The 12,485-nt window shown below is 35.6% G+C and overlaps 1 protein-coding gene across 1 annotated transcript in view; it reads left to right on the top strand.

The window, feature by feature from the left end:
• The window catches only part of mtmr6 (myotubularin related protein 6), a 44,585-nt gene extending 33,647 nt beyond the window's left edge, over window positions 1-10,938 (top strand). The window contains exons 10-14 of the mRNA XM_060826102.1: window positions 1,344-1,393; window positions 2,673-2,873; window positions 3,121-3,255; window positions 3,341-3,467; window positions 5,559-10,938. Coding sequence (XP_060682085.1) covers window positions 1,344-1,393; window positions 2,673-2,873; window positions 3,121-3,255; window positions 3,341-3,467; window positions 5,559-5,822 — 777 coding nt within the window. The 3' untranslated portion in view covers window positions 5,823-10,938. The remainder of the gene's footprint in view (window positions 1-1,343; window positions 1,394-2,672; window positions 2,874-3,120; window positions 3,256-3,340; window positions 3,468-5,558) is intronic.
• The last annotated feature ends 1,547 nt before the right edge of the window (window positions 10,939-12,485 follow it).

The raw sequence follows: 12,485 nt of genomic DNA, 5'->3' as shown, positions 1-12,485 counted from the left end.
ATTCCTATCTTGAGCCTCCAATTAGCTTGGCTCCTTTAATTTCTGGTGTGTTGTTGACAGAAGTGTAAACAGTAGGTGTTTCTCTCTGCATTCCTATGTTTCAGAATTGCCTCCGTACAGCAGTGACGTATTCTTATTAATACATATTGTCAATACTTTAAATGAAACTGTAATAATTTTACAGCATGAACTTGACTTATACGCTTAATGGTAAGGTATTGGGGAGTGTTGCTGAACAGAGACCTTGGAGTGCATGTTCATAGTTCCTTGAAAGTGGAGTTGCAGGTAGATAGGATAGTGAAGAAGGCGTTTGGTATGCTTTCCTTTATTGGTCAGAGTATTGAGTACAGGAGTTGGGAGGACATGTTGTGGCTGTACGTGTATGGAATGAGCTGCTAGAGAAAGTGGTGGAGGCTTGTTCAATTGGAACATTTAAGAGGCATCTGGATGGGTATATGAATAGGAAGGGTTTGGAGAGATTTGGGCCAGGTGCTGGAGGGTGGGACTAGATTGGGTTGGGATACCTGGTCAGCATGGACGAGTTGGACCAAAGGGTCTGTTTCCGTGCTGTACATCTCTGACTCCATGATAGCATGAATGGCTTGCTTTTGTGTTCTGAGGGCAGCAAGGCCATGGGATAACAACTTTGGGTGCACAAGCCTGATGTGGTGAACAGGCAGTTGAAGGTTGTGCTTTCCTTACACAAGGTCTAAGTAAGCTGACTTGCAGGTTCCTGCCTTTGAACTGTTCCCACCAGCCTCAAAACTGAGGCCAAGTAGACGATGGCCCTTAAATGGTCATTAATGGCCACTTGAGGGTCTGAAATAGTGCAAAAGGTGAGACACCCCCCACCCCATAGAGAATTTGTTGACCCCCACATGTCTGCAGAATAACTGGTGAAGGACCATAAAATTATGCTCAGTGATTTTAAACAGGTAGAATTTGGATCCCAAATAAAGGTCAAACAGACGTCTAAGCAAAAATGGCAGCAGACACACCAGTAAAGTAGAAGTAAGGCAAAGTGTTCATAGCATAACTAAGTAATTTGAATCCATAACTCATGGCTTCATAAACATTGTGTTTTAGAAGTTTGATAAAACCTTGTTTGAGGGCAACTTGATTAATTAAACATAACTCATCTCTGAACTTTTTTGTTTGAAGCTACCAAATCGAAATTTCTCTGTACTACTCTAATTTTCAGGCATTAATGCTATGACAGAACAAAACACATCCTGCCCTAATTGAGTAAATTATTTTTCTAAAATGTTTTTTTCAAATGCAAAATTGTTGAATGTTCTAAGATTTTTTTAAAATCGCATTTAACTTTTTTTTCCTGTTGTAAGGTTTTGATAGAAAAAGACTGGATTACATTTGGACACAAGTTTGCGGATAGGTAATGTGAATAGAATTTGGAGGAAATTATATTTTTTTATTAACTAAAATGAACTTGCATTTTTGTATTGGTTTTCAACTGCCAGATATCTCCAAGCAGATTTTGAACTGTTGTGATGTAGGAAACGCGGCAACTAACTTGTGCAATGCAGTGACACTGATCTGTTTTCTACTATGTTGATTTGATTGCTATTAACTAAGACACTGGAGATAACTCCGGTACCATTTCTGAAATAGTACCACAGGAGGTTTTAAATTTATCCAAGCAGTCAGATGATAGTTTGGTTTAATATCTTGTCCAAAAGATGGCACCTCCAACACTTTCAGCACTGCAGTGGATATCAGCAGGAACTTTGAAGCTCAAGCCCTGGAGTGGAATGGAACTTAAAACTTTGAAATTGTACAACTTGGAGGAAGTTCCATGTTTGTTTTAGCATTAACTTTGTTTCTCTCTACATAAAACATTGTTTCTATTATTTGATTTCTTTACAATACATCAGTACTCTAGGCATTGATTAAAAATATCCAAAACAGTAAAGTTTATTCAATTTACTAAAACCTAGTTAGCTTCAGTTTTGGTAATATTCTTGAAACCTTTTTAAGTTAATTGTTTCCCTTATATTTTTCTAATAATAGAATCCCTAGAACGCAGATAGAGCCATTCAGCCCATTGAGCCTGCACCAATCCTCCAAAGAGCATCCCACTCAGACCCAGTCATCCACCTTATCCCATAACCCCACATTTTATCATAACTGACTTACCTAGCCTGCACAACCCTGGACACTATGGAAAATGTAGCATGGCCAATCCACCTATCGTGCATGTCTTTGGGCAATGTACGTTACTTGCTGAATAATTTGAGCTTTTGTTTTATTTGATTTTTATATACACAATAGAGTAGGTATTGTCTTAAACTGCCATACTAACTCAGCCACTCCTCCATCAATGTAGATGGCTTGTACTTATGGATTACGGGTTTGCATCTGAAGTGTTTGAAACAATGCGGTCTTGGTCTCTTCGGTCTATCGGACATAGCAAGAGCATAGTACTCCTGGGGAAGGAAGGGAGAATGGAAGGAGTTTCTGTATTTACAAGTTTCAATGTCTTGACCAAAAAAAAAGTTTACCTCCTCTCTATCTCCACCCCCTCCCACCAAACCCAAGAGGTTCTTGCACCAAGAGTACTGCTTTATTTTCTTGATGAAGAAATAAAGAGCATCCAAAAAGAATTAGAAAATTTAATCTAATACTATTTTTTTCTCCCCTTTTCTGTTATGTAGATGTGGCCAGCTTGATGGAGACCCCAAAGAAATATCTCCTGTGTTTACACAGTTCATCGAATGTGTTTGGCACCTGACTGAACAGTTTCCTCGCGTTTTTGAGTACAACGAAACTTACTTACTTGAGATTCATGAACATGTCCATTCCTGCCAGTTTGGAAACTTCATTGGAAACTGCCAAAAAGAAAGGGAGGAAATGAAGTAAGATTTATTTTGTACTGGCATGGTAAATTTGATTGATAAAGTAAAAGATGAATTCTGAAAAGAGATTCTCCATCTTTAGAAGCTTGAGAGACATGCAGGTTGTTTCCTATCACAGCACATTGATTTTAATAAATATCTGAAATTTTCAATTTGAGAAAGTCAATGACCATCTATTAGTATGAAACTCTTTTAATGCAAGCATTCTTGCAGATGTAATATTTTTAATAAAACCTACTTTTCGCAGAATTCAACAGAGAACCCATTCCTTGTGGTCATTTCTTTTGGAAAATCAACGCAAGTATTTGAATCCACTCTATGACAGTAATCTTCCTTGCGCTCGTGAAGTACTTCAACCAAATACTGTTTCTTTCAATTTCAAGTAAGTTTTAATTATTCTTAAAATTCCCTGTCATGTATGCAGTTTATTCTTCTCTAATTTTCAAATCTTTTGATTTTGACTTCAGATTTTGGCGCTGTATGTATCATCAGTTTGACATAACAGTACATCCCAGGCAATCACAACTCACCCGAATTTTATCTTTAACTGAACAGAATAAACAACTGGAGATGGAAGTCAAAAAACTGGAGGAGGTGAGTTGAACAAAATTTAAATGAAATAGATTTGAAATTTACTTGCAGTATATTCCATTTAGTGCTTTTCATAATACAGGCTAGTTTCACTTTGTAACTTGGACTAAGTTTGCAATCTTTGAGTCAGTCATGGTTCAGTTGGTAGTATGATTGTCTGTCTGTGCCAGAGGGTTGTAGTATCAAAACCCTTTCCAGGATTTAACCCAATCGTCCAGGCTGGTTCTCTGCTGCTTAACTTTGAAACACCGGTCTGTCAGGGGTACTACCTTCCAGACGAGACATTATACAGAGGCTTGTCTGCCATCTTTGGAATGATCCTATCGTGTTTAAGGAAAAAGACTTCGTGTCTTTGCCAGTTACTCTTCCTTCAACCAACGTCAGAAACAATTGTCGTCTATCATACTACTGCTTGTGGAAGCTTGCTATGTATCATATTTCCTCTATGATAACTAATACATTTCAGAAAGTCCTTTATTTTCTGTAAAGAACTTTGGAATGTCCATTGATTATAAATTACACCTTTTAAGTGCAAGATCTTTTTACTCAAAACAGCTGCAGAAAGATGGCTCAGACATTGGTGTAATATCATAATGCTGGGATAATGGCTGTATTTTATGATTTTGCACATGGTCTGTTTAAATCACATCATAGCATTGGGGGAGCAGAGGCTAATATCGTAAATTTGAATCATCTTGACCTCATACCAGTGGTCTGAAGTTGATCATTGGCAATAATGTAGGAATGATTAATACAGATCTTGTAGTCACTTATTCAATGTAACAAAAAACACAATACTACAAAAGACACATTTTATTTGCTTTTATTTTTGGATTGAGCAAAAGATACTGCTTTAAATCAACAAAATTGTGCAAAGAGAACTGAAGTTTTAAAAATCATGTTTACTGGAGCACATTGTGTATTGTATATACAATATTGTATTTTCTTGGAACAGCGGGCAGAAGCTGACACTAGTAAGCCAACAGGTTCTGTACTAAGGGAAAATTACTTGTTGTTGATTGGCTTCTGACCAGGTGATCGTGGCTACTGTGGTAATAGTGCAGTGTGGAACCATATGGCATGCAGAAAGATCATCTTGGTGTCTCTCCCTTGTGTGGAGGTACTGGAAACTTTCCAATAGTTTTTTGCTGTCTTATACTCTATTTTTTGATAATCCTCCTCTGAGGAGGAGTAAAAGACGGTGAAAAGATGAGTTCTCAAAGTGAATGGAAAAAAGCATCAATGTGTAAAGAATCTTGCATCAACTGCACAAACTTAAGAGAAATTGGAAGAAACTGAAAGGAATAACTAATTGAATCCCATAGTCCAAACTGGTGCAATTGAACAGTTTCCTTGATTTCTGTTTTCTTCCGGTTTAATATCTGTCTTGCATGTCTGTTTGAGGGTCAAAAATTCTAAAGGGGTAGCATTGGAGTTATTTATGTAAGTATATTCAGATTCAATAGTTAGCCATTCGAATTTCCTAATTGCTGTTGGTTTTGAAGACAATTTGTTCAGTTTCTTAAGTATTAACCTGTATTTGTCAGTTGTGGCGTTTTGACTGAATCGCTTTTATATTTTTGACAATTCTGGGGTTAATGGAGTTTAATTTCCAGTATACTACTACAGTGAGTTAGGACTAGAAGTACATTCTATAAGGTTTGTTAGAGTGAAAACCCAAAAGCATGTATTGATTATGGGCAACGTGTCATTGTTACAAACAAGTTAGATATATTCCTGTTAGGATGAATATCTAACTTGAATATATCTATGATCCTCCTGCCCAGTCAAACAACCTTTACATTCCACCTCCAATATAATTAAAGAAAATGAATAAAGGCAATAAACTAAAACAACAGGGAACGCTTTTTTTCAATGCTCTCCAAAAAAAATTTAACTCCAAGTTTTCTTGCAGCAGACTCCAGATTAAATTTAAATTGAGATTCCAAGGTGTCCCTGAGAAGTTAGAATTCAACTAAATGTTAATTACAGTTCATCTTAAAATGTAAACTATAACCTTAATCTTTGATTTAGTCATAATACGTACCCGCTAATTTAGGATTAACTGTGGTTAACCTTGTCTTTCTGTTACAGCAAATAATAAAACTGGGTCAAAAACCATGTGCGGTCTACAGTAAGGAACCTTTTCATCCAGTTAGCCGATTGTCACAAATGCTCAAGGCATCTGAGATTATGTGTAAAGAAGAACAGCAAACAACTATGAAAAATAACTCCATTAGAACACCGGAAGATGGGAACGTTTCTGGAGATGAATGCAAAGAACTCAAAGCTGCTTTCTCTAAAACTGAGCCGATGTTAGTTAACTTGGAGCTTGGAATGGCAAAGATGACCTGTTGATTCAGAATGGGAGAGAGTTCCTCATACACTTGGAGAAGTATTTGTGGTGATCAGAAACTGCTAATCATCAGTTCAATAATATAGAAAAACATGGTTTACACCGAGCCAATCAGATTGGTAGTTAATGGCAAGGTTGAGTTTTACTTGATTTTTGCTCTCATTACTGAAGTAAATTTTCTTAATTCAAATAGTTGTCAAATTTAGATCTGTAATATCTCAAAGTAGTATTTCTGCTATTTCAATCTGAAAGGTACTAGATCCACATCAGGAAGATTTGCACTGTTCGTTAGTGTTTTCCAACATAATTAGATGCACAGTAATTAGACCTTGCAGACCTGAGAATTGATAAGCTTAATATAAAAATTTAGCTGTGTGTTATGTTTGGGTCTTGCATGAACCATTCAAAGTTTTGGCAGAGGATGCACTTAATCGTGTTGTTCCTTTTGAAGTTCAGACGCATTCATAAAATGGTGACATTGCTGCAAATTGCCTATTTGGAAAGTTCCTATTTGTCTGCTTGCAGGAGAATCATGTCGCCATATTTTATGATGTTAACAGAACACTTTCAGCAAAAAATATGGAGTAGCTACCTACTGTTATTACCAAAGTATGTGCCTGCTGCTAGATGATCATATTAGTTCCAATGTAATATATCTAGGAAGCAAACTACTTGAAATCTAACTACTGAAAAGTCATACTTCTAATTTCTTTCCCCTTCTGCTCATTGTTGCATTGAAAAATACCAGTTGATTTAAAGGTGGTCTACTGTCACTTCATGACTTGCTGTATATTTGGCACAATGCTATGTGCTGTATATGCACAGCTGATGGGTGTAATGCATTTAGAGAAAACTGGGTGCCCTGTCCCTGCTGATACAATTTGATAGCAACAGAGCCCAATATGGAAAAGGTGTTAGTTTCAAGTATTGAAATGTTAGAGTAGTTGTTGGCATTTCCTGAGGTTTGTTTTACCACATTGAGCAGGTTGAGTCAATTGTTTTGAGGCAGAAATTTGCAATATTTAGAAATTGTTTTAGAAGTCTGGATTTTGTTTTTTTTTATAGCACCCATCACAAATATTGTACTGAATTAATTTTGTTTTTGATAGAACTAACGTAACAGAAGGTGAGAGCAGTTGTAGTATGATTTTTATCACTTTTTTAAAAAAAATCTGAATTGTTACTTTCACACATTTTCCCCCTCGCACTTATCATGGGCTGATAAAGGAAAAGAAACAACACATTTCTCATTCTCCTCTGATCGTAGAAATTGACTCCCACTGTAAAGAAAGATTTGAAAAGGAGCAAAGTGTTTACTATGTAGTTCTCTGGGATGAGTGAAATGATTAACTTCATATATAGAATTGTGTGGACTATATTTATCACTGTACAGTAAAGCAAACAAGTATAATGCACTATCTGGTCAATTGGTTTGATCTTGGGTTTTGTGAAATATACGATATTATTTTCCTGTGGTTCTCAGTTTGGTCCTTTTTTATGGTCTGTTGTATTCTCAAATGCTTTTACAGCCATAGCAGAGCTTGCAGAAAGGCAGAAAAAACCTTGCTCTGGTGGAAATTTTGTTAAATTACTACCATAATTAAAACTGTTTCTCTGGTCTGTGGATTTTCCTTGCACTGAGTTTAAGTAAATGTTTAAGTAAAGCCCCTTGTCATAAGAACTAATTGTAAAGTAGCACATTCAGAGCAATCAAAGTAATTCAAATTCATATTGTATGTGATGGATACAAACCTATTAACTAACCTTGTTGAAGCCTTTTTGAAAACCACTGCTTTTTCTTAAATTCTGGAAATTATTTAAGTTGCTGTGCCATAATTTCTGTGCGGTGCAAAGTACTGTGCATAGTAAAGCAAGGCTACAAAGGTTGTCTGTTCCAAATACAATGTCTGGTAATTTTATGGGAGATAAGTTGTAAATAGATGTCAGAAGGTGTGTTGTATATGCTTACTGTTCAAGTATTTGCTCTTTATTATAGTAAAAGATGTTACTTCAAAACAGAGCTTTTAGAATTTGTCAGTTCATAACACAAGAAACAGATTGGAATACTTTACTAATAGGGACATACTAGGACAGATTTTACTCAGGCACATTGCAGGCATCTATCTCACCTACTGGGAACACATCAAAAGATCATTGACACCATGTAATTTTCTGTTCTTTAATTTTAAATCACTGGGTTTGTGCCTTTAATTTTCTAATATGCTGCCAGCAGACAAGGCTTCATGCCAGAAGCAAATATTGGGAGCTTTGTTTTCTGAAAATAATATTTGGAGAATTTTCTTAGGTATGTGAAAATCCACTCCTGCTTATCCTTCTAACAAAATGCCGGTGAAGCTTCATTCATCTGTAGCTACACATAGATTCACTTTTACGTGCCCTAAATCTTACATGACTTGAGACTTTAAAGCTGATTTTATTGTATTTATTTAGAGGCTGAATAGAATATCTGAAATCGATATACATTTCAGATAAATGTGTATTCGGGAATTATTTTGGAAGAAGTATGTACATTTTGTTTTAAACCAGTAGGAATAAGATTGTAAGAAGGTAGAAATTCGACATTCAACTTAACTAAATTGTGTCAAATGGTACAATGTGGCAAAGATGGATATCAATAAATGGATATTTGATTGGAAGAGTAATAGGTAAATAATTTCAAATAACAATACAGGTATGAACTTTTCTTTCTTTGCTTGTTTGAAGATATTGCACTTTTAAAAATAAAATATTAATTCTCACTGATTCTACTATCCATATAATGTTCAACCACAATGTGTAAATTCTGAACTCTTCTGTTCCAGTCTAGTTCAGCAGGTGGCATAGGAACAGCATTTAGAAAGATGTAGATTTTTATTAGATTAATTCTTTCAACAATTGGTTTGAAACATTTTGCATTGTAGCAACCTTAAGATATTAAATGAAAGCATTCTAACTTGCCATTATGGTAGATGAGATCACTTCTTCATAAGGCACTTCATCAACTTGGAAACTTTGTTTTTGTATTTTAACATGTACTGTCCATGTTCCTATTGCCCCTTTCTGTTTGGAAAATTCAGCGGTAGGCTTAAAGTAGGTACCTTTTTTAATACCATTAAAAAAGGAAATAAACTGGATGCAAGTAACTAGACCTGGATAAATCTTTTTTTCAATTTATCCTAATCCTTCATCCTCACTGTTACGCACACATCCTTTACGTACTCTAGTGCAGTATCACACCATTTGTTACCTTTGTAATTTGTGTAAAACAAATATGGGCTATTATCTAGTTGTTTTGTATTTAGGAGTTTTATTTGAACAAATTTTGTATTGAGATGTAAATTATGTACAGATCTGTTAATGATTTAAACTTGCTGTAGTTCTTTTAAATTCAATTCCAGGGTAGGGACTACTGCATAGCCCTTGTGGACTAAATTTCCCAAGACACTGACCAGTTAACATTTTTTTCCGCAGTAAACTTTAGGTCAGCAATGTAATTTAGCAAAACATCTTTTGCATTTGAATTCTGTAGACATCACTTAGGTTTATTTTGTAGTAATATTGCCTGTAATAATGAGTAAAGTTTATGTACAAATGATTTATTGTCAGAAGTAAATTATGAATGATGGTGTACAATTTGTAATTTTTTCCCATTAACATTGGTTATATATGAAGTTTTAAAGTTTGGATGAAATTCAGTTATTGGAAAAAAAATTACCCTTTTTGCATGATATTTTTGTAAGTTATATCAGGTCAACACAAACTCTACTTGTATGATCTTTTCAGCATTCCATCTGTGTGGCCTGAATGTGATCTTAGATTGGAGTAGATTTTCTTTGTGCAGGAATATTTTTCATTATGATCTTTATTGGCTTTCAAGTGAGAGTAGGTGCTTTAATCTAGTAAGACTCTGTACTGAAGAACAGTCAGAACAATTCTGAAGAAGGGTCACTGGATCTGAAATGTTAACTCTGATTTATCTCCACAGATTCTGCCAGACCTGCTGAACTTATCCAGCAATTTCTGTTTTTGTTCCCTATTTAACACTGTCTAGTACAGGTTGATAGTTCTGCAACCAGGTACCTAGCCACGAATGATGTGGCTTTTAGCTGTAACTTTTAAGTGGTCATAGCAAGATGTAATTCTTTGGGAATTTTTAGATTTTCAATCTACTGGAACAGGGCTGTTAGTGACCACAGTATGTTAGTGATAGAGGATCCACAGCAGTGAAATATGGTTAGATCATATTTTATAAATAGACTGGAGAAAAATTTAATGCTCACAATAAACATTATAATTTATTTGCCTGTTTTGGTTATCTGATGAATTCCAAGAGCTTTCAAGGGACCATGCAAAAGAAAGTGCTACAGAAATGATAAGTAGTACATATCGCTAGAGACATAATTTTAGTGACAGTATCTCAGACTCTGCTTCAAATTCAGTGCCTAGTTTTGATGTATAAATGAAACATATAGCTAAATGCGTATAATGCACTCATGCTAATTAAGAAAGGAAATGCAGGGAAAAATTACACTTCTATGAACTAAATAGACGTTTTTTTGTTGTGCTGAGTATTCCTACCTCTTCTATTTATATGTTTAATTTTTTTTCTTAATGGACACATTAAATAGAATGGGCACAATTTGAGTTTCCTAATTGTAATATATATATTTCAAACTCGGTAGTTAGTGTTTTACTTCTTGGCCTGATGCATGATTACATGCTGCAATACACAGGACTATTACAGAGATGTGAATGGGTAGTGGGGGTAGAAAGAAGTCATTGTATGATTTGAACTATGGCAATTATTCAAACTTTTGGAATGTTTGAAGCAGGAGCCTTTTCCAAGTTTTTTTTTATGCTGTTAAACATTCGACATTCAGCTTTGAAAGTATTACTGTTGACCCCCTTTGATTAGTCTTATTACAGTATCTTGTACTGCTGAGTTTGCCATGTAATCTTGAGTTGGGCGAGTATATTGTAAATATTAACTCTTTGAGAAGAGTCTAATTTTTAATGTGACTATAGAATGCCTACGAAGAGTGTTACATTTAACAACTGTTTTGGACACAATGTTGCCTTATTGTAAATCCAAAAATTGAATTTAAAAGACTTGGGTTCTTGCTGTAACTGTTTGTTATTTAAATAAAGCTTTAAATGACTTTGAGCGTATGCCCTCAGTTTTATCTCCTTTTAAAATGCAGTTGTAAATAGATCTTTCTTTTTATTCCTGCGCAATTTGGTTAAAACATTTCTTGTGACCATGTGCACATCACGGGGCAAGGACTACTGTACATTGCTGTATTCAGGACCAGGGAGAGAAATCATGAGTCTTCGTGCACCTTTTATTTTGGCTTTTTCTTTTGTTAATTTGTAGGATTTAGGCATTGCTGGCTAGGATCCCTAATTACTGCAGAGAAGTTAGTGGTGGCTGTAGTCTTGGTGTAAGGACACGGGCAATGTTGAGGAGAGTTCCAGATTTTAACTCAGCAACGCCAAAGCGAACATAATATAGTTCAAACCTAAAGAGTGTGGGGCTTGGAGGGAAATATGATGTTCCATTGCACACCTGCTCTTATTGGAAGTTTGAGACTCAATTTAACTTATTTTCAAAAGAACTAGCAACAACATGGAGCAAACCTTTTTTAATACAGGGCTTATATAGGATCAGAATTACTGCCTGAAAGTGTGATGGAGACCAATGCAATCTGGGTCTTTTAAACTAGTAGACAATCATAAAAATGTGGGGAAAAGGGAACAGGATAGTAGATCCAGGTACTTTGATTGGCGAACCTGCATAGCAACAGTGGGCTGAATGGTGTCCTTATTTATGTGTTCTATAATTCTTTGTGAAATGTTTCTCACTGCCCCTGTACTTTTAGCAATGTATTGAAAATCTGTTTTCTAGTTCATTGCCAAAGGAGTCCAACTCCGGCATCTCCAAATCATTGCCAAAGGGGAGATTCTTCAGGTTTCCTCCATTTAAATTCCTTTATAATTTTGAATGACCTCTATTATTAGTCTTGACTTTCTCTACTCAGTGGAGAACAATCTCCAGTTCTCTCATTTCTCCACATAACTGAAAAACCTCATGATGACAATAGTGCAGCTGAATCCCAGACAGTGATTTGTAAAGGCTTTGGAAGATTTTCTTTGTTTGTACATGGTGTGCTTTTTTACAAGGCCAAGTATCTCGTGCACGTCGTTCAGCTATAATGTGACAGTTGTTCTTCTGCAACCTCCCACTTTGGAAAAGTGCTATAGAAATCGCACCATAAAAGATTGCGCTATGGAAAACTTGCTGTAGCTGTTCAGCAAAAGGTTTGTTTTGCAAGCAATGTCCACAACTCATTAATAACGTTATAGCCAATTCACACTGATAAAACACATGTAGCAGAGCAACCTGAACTACAGAAGAATAGTCATTGGACTTGGAAATGTTAACTTTCTTTCTACGCAGATGTAGCCGGACCACCACAATTTCTCCAGTGTTTGTGAATGAAAAAAACACTTGCACCTCAGAGCACTGCCATCCTGTCTGTTTATACAACATACTTTTTAAAATCTTACTGCCACAATGGACCAGTTCACATTTTTTAACTTTATGCTCCATTTGACAAATCTATGTTCACTCACTTATTTGTCAATATCCTTGTAATCCATGTCCT

This window comes from Hemiscyllium ocellatum, chromosome 6, assembly GCF_020745735.1.
Source record: "Hemiscyllium ocellatum isolate sHemOce1 chromosome 6, sHemOce1.pat.X.cur, whole genome shotgun sequence".
Taxonomy (NCBI): Eukaryota; Metazoa; Chordata; class Chondrichthyes; order Orectolobiformes; family Hemiscylliidae; genus Hemiscyllium; species Hemiscyllium ocellatum.
Note: the sequence above shows the minus strand (reverse complement) of the source record. Positions and strands in the feature narration are given on the sequence as shown.